Source organism: Siphateles boraxobius, unplaced genomic scaffold (genome assembly GCF_051911475.1).
Source record: "Siphateles boraxobius isolate OS27281-9 unplaced genomic scaffold, OSU_SipBor_1 22, whole genome shotgun sequence".
Taxonomy (NCBI): Eukaryota; Metazoa; Chordata; class Actinopteri; order Cypriniformes; family Leuciscidae; genus Siphateles; species Siphateles boraxobius.
The window spans coordinates 9,603,229-9,620,589 of record NW_027508833.1 but is presented as its reverse complement, the minus strand read 5'-3'; the positions used below and the strand labels follow the sequence as shown (position 1 = coordinate 9,620,589).

General features: G+C 39.3%; 1 protein-coding gene across 1 annotated transcript in view; it reads left to right on the top strand.

The window, feature by feature from the left end:
* The window catches only part of atp6v1c2 (ATPase H+ transporting V1 subunit C2), a 48,701-nt gene that overhangs the window by 21,505 nt on the left and 9,835 nt on the right, over positions 1–17,361 (top strand). Inside the window, exons 2-5 of the mRNA XM_077238236.1 lie at positions 10,344–10,429; positions 10,856–10,918; positions 11,474–11,586; positions 11,694–11,785. Of these exons, the coding sequence (XP_077094351.1) occupies positions 10,344–10,429; positions 10,856–10,918; positions 11,474–11,586; positions 11,694–11,785 (354 nt within the window). The remainder of the gene's footprint in view (positions 1–10,343; positions 10,430–10,855; positions 10,919–11,473; positions 11,587–11,693; positions 11,786–17,361) is intronic.

The window sequence follows — 17,361 nt, the reverse complement described above, 5'->3', positions numbered from 1 at the left end:
TGCGGCGCTGGCGCTCAGCAGGAGAGATACGCAGCCCTCCCAGTTGCATTGGCTCGGTCTCGGCGATGGCGGACGAAGCTGAGGAGGGCGGAGGAGAAGAGAGAAAAGACCTGTCAAAACCGCGGCTGCGGCGGCGAACCTCAAAACGCTTCTCCACGCGAATGGGCATGTCGATCAGGGTATCCAGTCGAGTGGGGGTCTCGCGGGCTAGGATCTCGTCCTTGATGTCGGCGTTGAGCCCCTCGAGAAAACGGGCTACCAGAGCAGACTCGTTCCAATTACAGGATGCAGACAGGGTACGGAATTCTATTGAAAAATCTGCCGCTGTCCTCCTCCCTTGACGGAGAGAAGACAAAAGCCGGGAAGCCTCCGCACCACAAGCAGAGCGGTCAAAGACCCGCAACATCTCCTCTTTGAAGAAGGAATAACGGCTGAGACATTCGGCTTCGGAGTTCCAGACAGCTGTACCCCACTCTCGCGCACTGCCAGCCAGCAAGGAGATGACGAAGGCGATGCGAGAGCGATCATTAGCGTACGTGGTAGTCTGTAGTGAAAAGACAACTTCACACTGGGTTAAGAAAGATCGACACTCCTTAGGCTCACCGGAATAACACGGCGGGTTGTTCACTCTAGGTTCAGGAACGTCATGACTCTTTGCCGGAGATGAATCAACCCGGAGAAGATGAAGCTGCTGGGAAATCTCTGACATACGAGCCGCGAGAGAATCCATGGCATGACGAGTGATGGCCAATTCATCCTCATGTCGTCCCAGCATGGCCCCCTGGATCTCGAGTGCCGACTGAAGAGAATCATCAAACATCTCAAGGTCCAAAAGAAGAAGAAGAAACAACGGGAAGTGTTTCCAGTTCTGTCTGGGGCCTACTGTGTGTTTGTGTTTAGCCATACTTCATATACTTAGCTTGGTGCTAAGGAGTGAGGATGGGTAAAACACAGACAGGAAGTAGGATATTAATGACCTGTGTAACTCGCTATGGGAACAACAGTCGCTAGATATTGTAATCATATAGAGCGAGAGAGAAGATGAGGATAGTGACTAGTGATCTAAAATAAGGTAAAGGTAAAGTTAGGACGTCCTTATAGCTCTAAGAAAACTAAAAGGAAAGGGAAGCGTATCAAGTAATCTAATAAAATTTCAAGTTAAGCTTTTTCTTTTCTTTTTTTCAGGCTGAAACAAAAGTAAAGAAATAAATTGAAATAAAAAAATAAAATAAATAAATAGCTCTGGTAACTAGAGGGGTACTTGAATAAGCAAAGTGGTTTAATTAAATTCCCAATTTAATTAAATTCCACTTAACTGAATAGGACTATTCAGGCTCAACAGGTGTAAATACACAAAATAAAATAGGGGTAGACTTAAGTCAAAATAAAAGAAACACAAATAAAAACCCAAAGTATCTGGGTTTCAATTGAAAGTGAAACCAAAAGGGAGGGGGTCAAGCAAGAAAGAGAGAGAAGAGAGTGGCTTAACCCACTGATGGGTGCCTTTAAGACATGCTTCGTGAAGCTCTGAAACGTGTGAATCATGTTTCTAAAAATCAGGGGTGCGGAGCGTGTATCACTGGTGAGGTCACGATAATTCCGTAAACGGGGCTTCGTTGCGCGCCATAGCTGTTTCGAAATTGTTTTAAATTTCAACGGTTCGTGAACGAGTGTGTATCTGGTCTTTATGTGATCTTGTATCACTTTATAGATTCGTACACATTTAATGACGCATTTGATAAAGGATTTGATTGACCAAGCTTTCATAAAACGAACCCTACAGTTTACTAAGATATTGTCCCTTGAAAGACACCTCATATTAAAAGGTATTAGGTAGTTCGCGGATTGCCACTACCTGCTTACACCTTTTGATTAAACCTTTGCGATTGGTTAAAAGGTGTTTCATTGATTTGAGTTTTCGCCAGTGGTAGTAAGTAACGAAGTAGAAATACTTTGTTACTTTACTTAAGTATTTTTTTCTGGGATCTGTACTTTACTTGAGTATGTTTTATTTGCATCTACTTTTACTTCACTACAATATTGAAGACAAAGTTTACTTTTTACTCCGTTACATTTCCACATGCCTGCTCCAAGTATTTATTGCACTGGCTTTCCAAACCAATGAAAAACTTGGTTTTATTTTGAAAAAAAGAACGCGCAAGCTCTTTGCCAGCATACGCTCACATAGCAGTCAGTTCGCCATTGTGGAAGATGACCGCAGAAGCAGGTGAAGGTAAAGCAATGATCCCGAGATTCCCGCTTACTTTGTATCTTGCACATCTTCTGTTTGATGCAGCTAATGTTATGGAACATGTCTATTGCAGAGCTGCCAACTCTCACTCATTCAGACTCACGCAATTGACACTTTCCACACGCTCTCACGACACACATCCATCTCACGCAGAGAAAAATCGTGAAGCAAAGAGTAAACTGACACCGACAGACAGGACAGATTAGGTTACTTTTGATATGAAACAAATTCTCAGCTCTCAGATTCTGTCAATTTTATTACGAAATTTAAACAATAAATACCGTTTTGGAGCTTTTAAATGTGACGTGACAGATAGCTAGCGCCTGCTATGGGGTGCCGTTAATCTCTTTACTACTAGTTAATTGTAAATAAACACAAATTAACAATAATATGCCTATGTTGAAAGATACAGTACAACTTACCGAAATGTATATACCTTATACATAAAATCAATAAATCAGTGTTTTTCAACCGCGGAAAGAGGTCAATAAAACAGCTGGAGAACAATATGTCACATAACTTTACATTTACCTCAGGAAAAAAAAAAAAAAACATTTAATGACCATAGCATGTTAGTTGGCTATAAAAATTAGTATTTTATAATATATTTAATATTAGTATAAATTAGTATTTTGTTAAATGTGCACTATATATTTATTATATTTTTACTTATATCACTAAGATATTATAAAGTTGTTATTATAATAAAAATCACATGTATTTTTAACATGTAATAATACCAGTTGACAGCAAGGTGCTTCAGTGTCTCTTATGATTGCAAATCTAACAAATTCTTAATTGCAGTATCTAATAATTTGTTACTCGTGTTCAAATCACTCAGTTAACCCTTGGTTCGCAAGGGCCACTGGCCCAAAGCTATAGTCTTTGGTTTAAAGGTTACACTTTACGCTCTAGCGTTTCCAAGTTTTAGGCGGCGCTAAACTATCACTCGAGGTACAGGGTTTTACTTGTATGCTTGTAAGTTAGGATTGAGGGAGCTGACTTTGGCTACAACAGTCACTTGTTTACACGAGGGTCTGTGAGATTGGTGCTGTTCTCTGATAAATACTAAATAGAAATGCCTGCACGCATTTCGACACAATGCCAACCAACAACACAGATGGGCCGGAGCAGCTGTCGAGCTGTGCTGACAGTTTGCACTGAGTCTCTCAGTTTGACACGACGTTGCGTGTGAGTGACTCTTCATAACAAATCAAAACAGCACCGTTCTTTCACAGACAATGGCAAATTACTAGTTAGCTAGGCTAGAATTTATACCACTAATCCGACGCGATTGTTTCATATGAACGCTTCAGCGGTTTAATATGCATACAATGACGTAACAAATAATAAGGCCTTAATCGGTGATTGAGGAACATTGCTCAGATCACATTCGAAAATGGAGATTTCTTCGTCCATATCAGGTTAATTTTTTCTGGTACCATTTATACGCGCGGCTAATCTGAAATTTCTTCGTCAGAGAAGGCTTATGCTCGATTTATATCTGAAATTAGGCTTTCTTCTCTAATATCAGGAGTTTCTTATCGTACGATTTAAATATGCATTATAGCATTTGTGAAACTTTCTGCCATTCGTAGGAAGGCATATTCAAGCTATAGTTTTGCTGATTTACTCAGAAATTGTACGTGCATGTATGAGATGTTAATAAAAACTTATGGGACAACATATGATTGATTACTGTCCGTTTGCATACAATGTTTAATACGATGCCTGCATTCTCCACCATATATGTAAGGAACCTAACTATATGAAATATTAATAATCAATAATAACTTATGATTAATTATGAATATTTGGGTCAGTTAATTGGATTAACTTGACATGGCTAAATTAATATTACAATCAATTAATCAGTTCGTCCAACGAACTCTTTTGATTATTAATTTTTTCTAAGAAAAGGGTATCTTCCCTGGCCACAGAAGAATAATTATTTCTTAGTATGTACAGCGTTTTGAGCCTGTAGCAAGACAAAAAAAAACCCGTAAAGGGACTTCGTAGTGCGAGCAAATCAGAACCAAATACATAAAGTGCATAAGTTTTATTAACTAAATCATAAACATAAATAAACTAAACACACATAAATACAGAAATAGGTTAGTGATAGGATTAAATTGGAAACCGGAAAAAGGGACTATGAGAAGAACCATCAGAATTTCATTTTCACATTTCATTGAATTGAATACTTGTATTTGTAGTGGGAACAATTCTTGAAGTTGTTGAAAATTTAAGTCGTTGATGGTTCCGGCAGTGTCAAGTGGAAGTTGGTTGAGAGTTCTCTTTCTCCAGGAATGCATGGCTGGTTTGTTAAAGGCCTGAGGCCCTGTTGAGGCCACGCCGAGCACCCAGGAGAAGTGAGGAAGTCGGAAGAGTGGGTGATTGGAGTCGTTGTTGGTTGGAGTCTTTGTTCCAAAACTCCTGAGATTGTCCTTGGTTCTTTGTGAGAGAGTCTTCTCTCTCCTGCCTAAGCCCATATCTGGTTGGATCGAGGCCTGCTGGGCCCTGGTGCCCCCGTGGAGGGCGAGGGGATTCCCAAGTATCACCAGAACAGTGTTGCGGCTGGATGAAAGAACGTCCTGGTTGCGTATGCAACCCACCGTTCCCTGAAGGAGGGAACTGGATGAAAGAACTAAGAGAGGGAGGTCACATGTGGACTGTCTCTAACAAAGGCTGGAAAGGATCCACCCCATGGGTTGAACCTGACCAATAAGATCGGTGATATGTCTGAGAGGGAAAAGTGGCTTTTAGTTGATTTACGAGTCTTTGTCTCAAGCATGGTTATACCTTCATTAATGCTCAGATAGTTATAACACATCCACACTGCATTCTAGAAGAAGGTGATGTAGATCAAATTGTGAGTCATTAAATGAGGATTAATTAGGTAGGAGGCATGATACACGTGAGGTTACATTGATCGTTAGTTGGTGGTATACCAGGGTACTTACCATACATAATAGTCACACAGTCACATAATAGTCACAATAGTCATCACAGTTTTATTCATGTTCATTTATAGATCAGTTAGTCTATGATTAATGCAGCAAAGTCTGTTTTAAAGAGGGTTTCTGTGTTCCCATTGTATCTCTCTATTGTGCATGTGGCCACATTCCTCGGAGGTCGTAAAATCTCCTTATCATGCCCTGTAACATGACACTGTTTCTGCCCTTGTGTTCGTTCATTTGGGCTGTTCGTTTTGGGGTTTCATAAACCTTTGTATATAATGAATAATTAGTATGTGTCTGATTGGTCCATACCCTACAATAATATCAGTTTTAAAATAAAACCAAAAATAGAGATGAAAAATTAACATAAGTAAGAAATGTACTTTTTCTATGGTTAAATAAATGTTCAGTGATATCTTCCAAAGATTTCAGAATTTTGGCGCAATAATGTTCTATATAGTGTTGATATGGCATCTAGTAAATACACTTAGTTTCGTCACATGCTAGCATATGTGGAAGTATTTAAAACAAGGGGGTTACAACTAGCCCCGCGTTAGGTTGTGCCCCACTCTCCCCTACTCTAAGCAGAGTTAATTTAACTGTGTACTGCCTAAGATAGACCTAGGTGGAGACAGGCTGCGTTGAAAGGCCTCTCCAACTTTGAGGAGACATTCAATCAGAGGTCTGAGGAAAAGTGGCTACAGAAGAAGGCCAGGAGCCAAGCTATCCAACCCGCCTCAGATTTCATCTGCATGTTTTGCAGCAGAGACTGCCACTCCCGAATTGGACTGTTGAGTCACAACTGACGCTGCACTGGTGATCCTCATCTAGCCTGATCCAAGGTCTCCTGAGACTGGAGGATGCCTATAAAGGGTTAATAACCTTTTTTGAAGAATAGAGGCCTACATGTTTTGTTAGCGCCATGTATTTAATGCAAAAACAATTTCAATTTAATTAATGGTTTTTATTTGCTGATTAACTAAATAATTGTCAATAAAGAACTCTTGTACAAATCAGCTAGTCAACATGGAAACTCTCATTCTGTGTGCTCACCTAATGGCACACCGTTGTTTTTTTTTTTTTTATATCATGCTCATGCTATCATCATCAACACAAGCAAGGTCTGAAGTCTACTCTAACAAAGTTAACACTATTCAAATCATTTTCTTAAAGAAGCTTACACAAAAGTGATAATACACAACTGTTAGTTTGTGGGTTTTGTGGGCCCCCCTTCCTCACATTATCATATCTTGTTCCTACATCATGAATAAAGACTTACTAGGTCTTTATGCTATAGGTCTTACTAGACCAGACAGTTGTGTTCTGTAGCTCGTGTACCTCTGAGTGTTTGTGGGGTAATACTCAAGCTGCTGTAATACAATTATCACTGAGTCACCCAATCCAGTCGATTCCAGTTTCAGGTGCTAGCTGGCATGAATCTTCCTGTCTCAGCTGGAATGTTTATGTGTTGTGGAAACTGCCATCTCTTTTTCTCCTTTCTCTCTTACAGTCTACGGTATTCATTCAAATGACTTCCAGACAAGGTTACACTGGGTTCAGGTGCTGGGTTGAATTTTTTAGTCATAGTTCTAAGTGTGAATAGTGGCATGATTTTAATGCTTCATTATCATTATCCTGACTGAGAGATATTTTTGCCACTGCAAGATGAATGGATTTTCAATGCTAAAGGTTACAAACAGTATTGCTCAGTGGCGGCCTTATGCATTCGGGGGCCGTTTCAATAACTAATATGGGGCCCTACTCATATAAAACATAAACATAATAGAGCAGAAAAAGCAAGGATTCCTGTTGGTTTGCATCAATGGTATATTATTTTATTACGTGCACTTTCAGCTTCAAGAACAGGCAGCTCAACATAGAAGTTATCCAATCTTATTTGATTAAAATTATATAAAATTATACAGCGTTTTACGTTGGAATAAGCCTTGCCCTTTCACGGGCAACTAATTTGATTAGCGCAGTATATTTTCAGCTGTCTGGGCTGACATAAAAATTAACAGCTCAAACATCCCCTCAGCTTAAATTATTAACAAAAGCAAAGGAGAAAACGTGTCTGACTGACACTGAACCGAACATAAATACAATGATGGGCCCGCGTACGTGGACAGCTGAGCTCACCGGGCGGCGGGCGTATATTTCACCTGAGCCCTTTTTAGAAATCCACCCTTCTGTGTTTGAGTGCTGAGAATAGCCTGATAAGTTCATCTTTGTCCAGCTATTTTGTAATCTCTCCTGGACCAAAGAGAGAGGTCACTTTTGGTAGACTGAATAAAGCGTTTCTTTTATCGTCCAATATCTTTTTCGTTTTTCAGCACCACTGGCATATGTGGGCTACGCTTTGTTTTCCTCTTAAAATTCTTTTCCTGCTCAAAATAAAATTTTAACTTAACGGCAAAAAAGGCAAATTTATAAACAAATAAACTACCGGTATTATGCTTCAGATCACTTAAGCCGTTCTCGGGGAGGTAAATGGTAACCGCGCATTCGACCAATCAGAGACCTCAATGTTATGCTTAGGATTGTGTAGTATTTCCATAGACAGTAAAAGACTATTTCTCCAGAAGATCGCAAATAAAACACGTTTTTCTTAAAACAATGTTGATTTCATACTGACTTGTGATTTTTATTGGAGCAGAAACTTTCGTTTCACAATCTCGTAGCTTGTGGTTAGTCTACCTTGGATGGTTTAGACTTTATGGCTGAAAATCAATATCCTATGGAGAAAATGAATGGGATTTTTGCTGGTGTTTTGGGGGCCCCCTTGGAGGGCGGGGCCCGTTTCAATTGAAACGGGTGAAACATAGGTAAGGCCGCCTATCGTATTGCTACATGTCCTCATCATTTATGCTATATTTTTAACCTGATTTATTTTTAAAGTACACTTTATAATATTTTTAAAACATAGTACTTATTTCATATTCTTTAAAAAGAATATACTTAAGTGCAAACTGAATGTAATGTTTGCATTCAGTAAATTGTTATGTTAATTTTATTTAAATGAAAATATTAGTTTAATTTTAATACATTTTATTTAATTAAATACAATAAGTTGAACTTTAGATAGTTTTAAGAAGGACTTAAGTACATATTTATATATAATTTCATAATTGTCTGTGAAAAATGGTTAAAGCGTACTGCTGAATGTACAGACAAACATTTGATTTATAAAAATATAGTTTAAATTAATAAGCTAAAATTTACTTTAATGTAATTTCTATTGACATTTCTATGTTGAAATTTATTTGTAATTACACATTTGTAATGATGAAGTTGCAACTTAGTACATTAAAAATCGTTTACCTGTTAATCACTTTAAATGTAATATTGAATAGCAAAAAGATTAAACCATGAGAGAGGATTACTAAAACATAGTTATTTAAAATGTACTTTTAGTAGAACCTTTTTGTCATTTTAATTTGTGAATAAAAAAAAAAGTGTGTTAAGAACATTCATTTAAGTGGGCTTTTATTTTGTTAAAATTATATTATTAGAAAGTTTTGTTACAACATATACTTTTAAGAACTGAAGTACACTACACGTGCATTTTCAATTCAATTAAGCACACTTTACACATCACAATGGTTTACAAATTAACAATATTGATAAATGCTGTAAAACATGCTAATTCACAAAACCTTGTGCCTTAAAGGGATAGTTCACCCAAAAATTAAAATTCTGTCAGTATTTACTCACCCTCATGTTGTTCCAACCTCGTAAGACCTTCGTTCATCTTCGGAACACAAATTAAGTTATTTTTTATTAAATCTGAGAGCTGGATCACTCCTCCATAGGCTTTTAAGGGATTGAAACTTGCCAGCCCCGAAAAGTTATTAAAGACATCGTTAATAGGGCTGGGTTAAAATATCGATTCATCAATGCATTGCTATTATTTGTTTCTCAATTCAATATCGATTCATCAAATACTATGAATCGATTTAGCCCACCGGCCAGTGGCAGCGCTGTGGGTAACAAGACGCGCTTTACCAAAACAGCAAGATGACGGACAGTAGCTGCACTCCGTTCAAGCCTGCACCACCAACCAGGGACGTCGTTAGGCCTATTTTAGGGGGGCTGAAGCTAACCCAAAATGTTCCTAAGTCTCCCTAAATGATAATAAGAACAACAATAAGTCTCCGGGAGTCTCCCGCATATTGATAGCGGCTCCCTGATGTACGCAAATTAGTTCAAATCTCCCGAAATCTAGAGCTCGCGAGCTCCAAACCGCGTAGCGCGCGCACAGAGAGGAAGAGTCCTTGCGTGTGTGCAAATGTGCGCTCGTGTGCCTCACGAAAAGCATTTTTTTTAATGAGTATTCACATTTTGTGTTTCTGTTTACATTTCTTTTATAACCTGAATGTATAGGAAGAAAGAAATATACTTTCTATTACAGTTACTTGCACTTTAGAATAAAGCACCTGTTTGTTACAGTTATGGTTTGTACTCAACACATGTACAATATTGTACAGTTTGTTCTGCTAAATAAACCATGACAGGAAACATGCTGGGGTCAATTTGTCCTTAAACATTGGTAATACTGCACACATTATTCAAAAATATACTCAGGTACTTAATTACTTGTGTATTTACTAATTATTGAATCGATATCGAAGCTAATAAATCCATGTCGAATCGAATCGAATTGAAATCTAATCTAATCGAAGCCTCAAGAATCGAAATCGAATCGAATTGTGAAATTCCTAACAATACCCAGCCCTAATCGTTAAAATAGTCCAAGTGACTACAGTGGCTCAATCGTAAGTTTATCAAACGACGAGAATACTTTTTGTGCGCAAAAAAGATTGAGTTTGAGCCACTGTAGTCACTTGGACTATTTTAACGATGTCTTTAATAACTTTTCGGGGTTGGCAAGTTTCAATCCCTTAGAAGCCTATGGAGGAGTGATCCAGATCTCAGATTTAATCAAAAATATCTCAATTCGTGTTCCGAAGATGAACAAAGGTCTTATGGTGTTGGAACAACATGAGGGTGAGTAAATACAGACAGAATTTTCATTTTTGGGTGAACTATCCCTTTAATTAATGTTAAAATATCGATCCTTATTACAAAGTGTAACCAACAATTCACTCTTAATTTTTCTTGCACCATTACAGTGTGATGCGTCAGACGTCTCAGTGTTTAAGTGAGGTGATGGAAGAGTTCAGTGGAAAACTCCTGGGGAGCATGCTGGCCTATGGAGGTGAGTGAATGCAGAGAACACAGGCTCTGTAACGGCGAAACCTGTTCTATAAGAAAGCAGAGAAGAGCTCATTAGGACAAGGCCACCCCCTCTGAGGCAGGCCATGTTCACCAGTAGATCAAGTTACATATTACATAAACATTGCCTTATGGAAGGGCTTCTATCTGCCTTGCAATATTATTACTTTTTTTGGACAGTTAATCAAAATTCTCTGTAGTACTTCAGTGTAAAAAAAAAAGATTGAAATTAATTATATTTTGTTTATTTTTTGCATGGGCTTTTTTGAGCTTTCAAAAGTTGAGATAACCTTTTTTTAATTTGTGAATTCAAAAACATTGAACAAATCTATTAGGTAAACAAATTTTAAAGTTGATTTTACTAAAATAAAAAAAATATTTTACAGTGTTTTTTCTATATTCTCAACAGAGCACAAGACTAACCAGAAAGGTCGACGGTCACCATTGAAATCGTACTGCCAGACCGTACAAGGTACACTAACATTTGTGAGTTGGCGTACTGTGCTAATATTATAAACTTAATATCAGTATACTAACTTTGTCTGTGCAAAGTTATAAGCATACCTTTCAGCTCTTGTGAATGAAGTTTGCTTAATTATATTGAATATGAACTATATATGTATAGTCATAAAAGTGTAGTTTATTTAAAGTTTGTCCTTGCAGATAATATAATACTAATGAAATAAAAGGCAACTTATGTGTACTGAAGATGTGCATGAAGATTTAACCAGTTCATAGCTACACTTAGAGGATTATAGCTGCACTGTAATGATCAGTTGTGTTTAAATGTTATTCAACAAAAATTATTAAAGGGACATATTCGGTATAGTAAGTAAAAAATAGGATTTTTCTGCGTGCTTGTTGTAATTATGCTGCTGATTTGCTTACACATTGCTGAGTGTAATGTGAAACATTGTGAAACACTACACACCTTGAGTGTGTAGTGTGAAACAAGCATTCGTTTCAGATGCATTTATCCAAGAATATTCCTTTAATATATTTTGTGGTTTACTGCTTTCTGATTCAGTTTTTCCTGATGTTTCAATGGACTTGGCAACATATGTGACCAGATTTCAGTGGGACAGAGCCAAATACCCCACTGCACAGCCTCTAAATACCCTAACTGAGATCATCTCCAAAGTATACACCTTATATAAAGCATTTTTTAAACAATAACAACAATTGGTTTCTATATTTATGTCCTTTCGGATAAATGTTGTCTGTGTGGGTGGTTGTGTGTGTGTTAGCAAGTTTCGCAGGTGGACACTGAATTGAAATCACGCAGGGCTGCTTACAGTCACCTTAAGGCCAGCATTCAAAGCATTGAGCGGAAAAATGAGTGAGTTTTCATATCTAGAAATAGGGCATTTTATATGGGGACATACATTATATTGTTTAAAGGTGTTCTAAGCGATGTTGGGTGATATCACTTCTTGTTGACGTTCAAAGTATTGTCAAACAAAACGGAGGCTAGCTAGACCCTCCCTCCTCCTCATCCACGCGCTAACCCCCCAAATCCTTCTTGTTAGTTATTGGCTGGAACAGTTTGTTATGTTTCTTGGTGCGGGTTTGCACAGTTTGTTTTTGTTGCTGTTTGTGGAGCCTGGGGTGTCTGCAGAGACTGGTTTTTTACAGTGTGTTCAGGAGACAGGCAGCTAGCGGATAGTAAGGAGATGTTTGCTGTATGTTACAAAAAATGTTTTGGCCTAAAAACGTGTGACATCGTTTAGAGCACCTTTAATTATGTCTATTTTTATGACCTTTTTTGAATTTTTTCATGATTCATTATGTTTATTTGAACTAAAAGGACATAGTGATAGGAAAAATGAGATTGGAGGAATATGTCTCGGGTTACGTATTTTGGGTTGAAGCTGTGGAAACGCTTCCGTGTGAGCCGCAGAGGCTTATTAATTTCACATTTGTGTTGAAAGGGCCTTTGCATTTGCCAAAAAAAAAAGGCCAGTCCAGATGAGGAAAAGTAACTCAAAAGTAACATAATAAATTAAAACATTTCCATAAAAAGTAACTAAATAATGAAACTGGACTTGGGTCAACCCTGAATGACTAAAGATCCTGTGGTTAAATCTGCATCCAAACTGTAGAACCTGATGAATTTGTACAGAGAGGACCAGCCTGCCCTAGCACAAACATCCTGTAAAGGTGCACCCCAGCAAGTGCTTTCAAGGACGCTATACTCCTAGTGGAGTGGGCCCTATCCCCTAGAGGCAAAGCCATTATGCATGCCTCATAGGAGAGGGTGATGGCTTCTGTAATCCAGTCCGGGAGGGAATTTGTTACCGGCAGATATGCCTCAGCTGCCTGGCAACGCACAAGAACAGAGACACCATGGTGTCCCTCCCAACCAAAGGCATGTGACTAGCGGGAATAGTGGCCACATATAAATTTAAGGTAGCCGGAGCCAACCCTGCTGAGAGACGTTCATGAAACTCCAGCACTGGACCAATCGGGCAGTTAACTGGATTAACCTCATGTTGTTCACACAATGTACAAAAAGTTGTCATTTAAGGCCAACTTCCTAGTAGAAGAGAGCTCTAGAATTGAGGATTGTCTCAGTGACCTCAGCCAAAAGACCATAATCTATGAGTTGGTACTCCTCAGGGGCCAGACCTAAAGCTTCCAGATCTCCGGCTGGGGATTGGAAATATTGTCCCCTGCACTTGAAAGAGAAGATCTCTTGGGATCAGGATCTCCAAGAGGATGCCATCCAGGAGAGACACTAGGTCTGCAAATCGGCCAGAACAGAGCAACTAGAAGTAGGTGAACTCAGTCCTGGCGGTCCTGGTAGACAGGATGTCTGCCCCCATGTTTATATGCCTCAGAATATAAACTACTCTCAGAGAAAGGAACTTTTCCTCTGGCCAGAGCAAGATCTGCTGCTCCTACCTGACAAGGTGAAGTGAACGAAGCCCGCCCTGGTGATTGATGTAGTAGACTGCCAAAGTGTTGTCTGTATGAACCAAAACATGGTAGTCCCTCAGCTTTGGAAGTGTTTCAGAGCTAAGAACACTGTCCTCATCTCAAGGCAGTTTATGTGCTAGGAGAGATGAGGGTCCCCCCATAGACCAGGGGCTGGTCGGCCATCGAGAACCACACCCCAGCCCGCAACAGCAACATGCTCCTAGTGTCAGGCCCCTGTTGAGGTACTCTGGCTTCTTCCAAATTTGAAGAGCACATAGCCCGCGACACATGACTCTTAAGAATTTGCAAGGATGATTCAGAGGATGAAAACCTATGCTCTTGAGCCAGAACTGAAAATGTCTCATGTGCAGCAGACCCAAAGGAATAATGTTGGCTGCTGCTGCCATGAGACCTAACAGCCTCTGAATTTCAATAACAGAAAGCTCCTGACCTAGCTTGATGTCACTTATAGTGTTTAGAATCGAAACCACACGTGCAGGAGACAGATGTGGCTGGATTGGGGTCGAGTCCCACACTACCCCCAGAAAGTTAGTTCTCTGTTTGGGAGAAAGTACACTCTTTATTCTGAGTGTTGCAGACTCCTCTGATTGAGCTAGTATCAGCTAAACATCATTATATATGATTCACAGAGGAGCCAGAGCAGCATCCATGCACTTGAATGAATGAATATCCATGGGGACAAGGGTAGGCCTAAAAGAAGAACTCTATTGGTATGCTTCACCCCTGAAAGCAAACCAGAGAAACGTCCTGTATTCTGTCCGAATCTCAATGTGAAAGTAAGCATCCCTTTAGATCTGTCGTCACAAACTAATCCACGAGTTGGATTTCTGACATTATGAATTTGAGGGTAAGCATCTCGAACCTGTATGTCAGAAGAGTTTGGTTCAGGAACAGTGGGGGTTTCTTTAAGACTGCAAGGGAAGCTCGGCTTCCCCTATAATGTAAAAAAAAATGTATGGTCAAATATGTACTTTTGTGTTAACATTTTATTGACTAAAAATGCGTTAGAACACGTTCATCTCGAAGACGAGTTCATTTAGAATCAGCTACATATAGCAGGTCGGCTGACTCGATTTCCTTCTCATTCATTCCCGGAGCGTCACACAGTGCATTTCCCTGTTGAAACCCAGCGTCCATTGACTTCAATGGGGCTGCTTCAAACATTTTTTTTCAGTGCTCCGAAACTAGACGGTCATTGGATAAATGCTGTGAAAATGTCAGCTGCTCTGGGGTGAATGGAGGAGTGGGCGGAGCTGGACGCCGGGCTTCTGTGTGATGATTGGAGGGTCGGTCCAAAGACTGCATCTCCTTTTGATTGACAGCGATTTTGTACTATAAAAAGTCGTTGACGCTGAAGCTATTCGAGCTCTGTCCCATCGCGGATTTTGCAAGTCAAGTCAAGTCACCTTTATTTATATAGCGCTTTTTACAATACAGATTGTATCAAAGCAGCTTCACAGTGATAACATGAAAATAATATAACAGAGTTTGTTTCTAAAAGAATATTGCGTCAACGTCCACCTTAAGCAAGGCAGATCAATAATATTATTGAATATTAAATGTCCCCAACTAAGCAAGCCAAAAGACAATGCAACAGTGGAAAGGAACCAAAACTCCATCAGGTGACAGAATGGAGAAAAAAACCTTGGGAGAAACAAGACTCAGTCGGAGGGCCAGTTGTCCTCTGGCCAACGAAGGAACAGTGCATGATTTATGATTCGGGCAGCATTACAAGTCAGATTGGATCGGAACATTTAGAATATTTATCCATTTCCATCTTTTGGAGGTCCAAGTAATCACGCCGGTGTTGAGACGAGTTGTTGAGGATCAGTGCCGTCCACCATAGAGGGTCCATATCGCCGGTGTTGAGTCGTCTCTTCACAGGCTTTGTGATTGGGGTATCTGAAGTCTCCGTGAAAGGCTGGATACAAACTGGAGCTGACGAACGCCGTTTTTCTCGGGACTCGCGTCCCGAGATAACAGCAGAAAAGCAAAAAGGGAAAATAATTAGCGTAGCTGCTGTTCATAATGATTTCCATAACACGGGCGTAAATGATAAAAAACATGAAGACAGTGATTCTTGCATCCCAGAGTCACCCCCCTCCGTCCCCCACTCAACTCAGCCCTGCTTACTGACCTCTACATCCCTCCTGCTGCTGAGACCCAACCAAAATCTCACAATCTCTCCGCAACCCAACCATACGCGCCGACCCGTTTGACTAAGGCTGTCGAACCCCACTGTCGTCGTTAAAGCAGGTTCAGTGGCAACGGTTCCGTATGGCATACCACCTACCGCAAAACACAATATCTACCCAACCACCCGTCATTCACGCAATATACACAGGAACGTAATGACTGTAAATACTATGCAACCTATACAAATAACCTACAGACTCTTCAAGTTTTATAATATTAAATGCATTTGATCTGATTCAGCAGTCGTATAAAAGGTAAGCATTATGTAAATGCTTGGCTAAAGAGATGCGTCTTTAATCTAGTTTTAAACTGGGACAGCGAGTCAGAGCCTCGAACAATATCAGGAAGGCTATTCCAGAGTTTTGGAGCTAAATGTGAGAACGCCCTTCCTCCTTTAGTGGACTTAGATATCCTAGGAATGACCAGAAGCCTCGAATTTAGTGATCTTAAAGAACGCAATGGATTGTAGGGCGATAGAAGGTCCATTAAATACACAGGAGCTAAACCATTTAGGGCTTTATAGGTCAGTAATAGTACTTTGTAATTAATACGGAACTTGATAGGTAACCAGTGTAGAGATGATAAAATTGGTGTTATATGATCATATTTTCTTGACCTAGTAAGAACTCTAGCAGCTGCATTTTGCACTAACTGTAGCTTGTTTATTGAGGATGCAGGACAGCCAGCTAATATAGCATTACAATAATCTAGTCTCGAGGTCATGAATGCATGAACTAACTTTTCTGCATCAGAAACAGATAGCATGTTACGTAGCTTTGTAATGTTTCTAAGGTGGAAAAAGGCTGTTCTTGTAACATATGAAATATGATTTTCGAAAGACAAGTTGCGGTCTAGTATAACACCCAGGTCTTTTACTGTAGTGGATAAAGTAACAGGACATCCTTCTATATTAAAGTTGTATTGTAAGTGAGTTTGTGGGTAGTTTTTTGGACCAATAAGTAATACCTCCGTTTTATCTGAATTTAGTAGCAGGAAATTACGCGTCATCCAGCATTTTATATCTTTGAGACACTCTGTCAAATTTGATAAGTTAGTGTTTTCATCTGGCCGTGATGAAATATATAATTGAGTGTCATCAGCATAACAGTGGAAATTAATTCCATGTTTTCTTATAATATTACCAAGTGGGAGCATATATATTGAGAATAGCAGAGGGCCTAACACCGATCCTTGCGGCACTCCATAGTCTACTGACGTTATCTTTGATTTTTCCCCATTTAAACAGACAAAATGATAACGGTCTGATATGTACGATCTAAACCAGCTTAATGCCTGTCCCTGAACACCAGTGTAGTTTTGTAGTCGATCCAGGAGTATTTTATGATCGATAGTGTCGAACGCAGCGCTTAGATCGAGTAGAACTAGTATTGAGATACAGCCTTGGTCAGAAGCTAAAAGTAAATCATTTGTAATTTTAACTAGTGCAGTTTCTGTGCTATGATGCGGTCTGAATCCTGACTGGAATTTTTCATATATCTCATTTTCTTGCAAGAAAGAGCACAATTGAGCGAACTCAATTTTTTCTAGTATTTTAGACATAAATGGAAGATTTGAAATGGGTCTGTAATTTGCTAAGTTATTTGGGTCTAATTGCGGTTTCTTAATGAGAGGTTGTATTACTGCTTGAATATTCTTGGAACATGACCTAAAAATAAAGACGAGTTAGTAATATTGAGAAGAGGCTCTTCCACTACAGGTAACACTTCTTTCAGTAGTTTAGTGGGTATTGGATCTAATAAACATGTTGTTGGTTTCGAT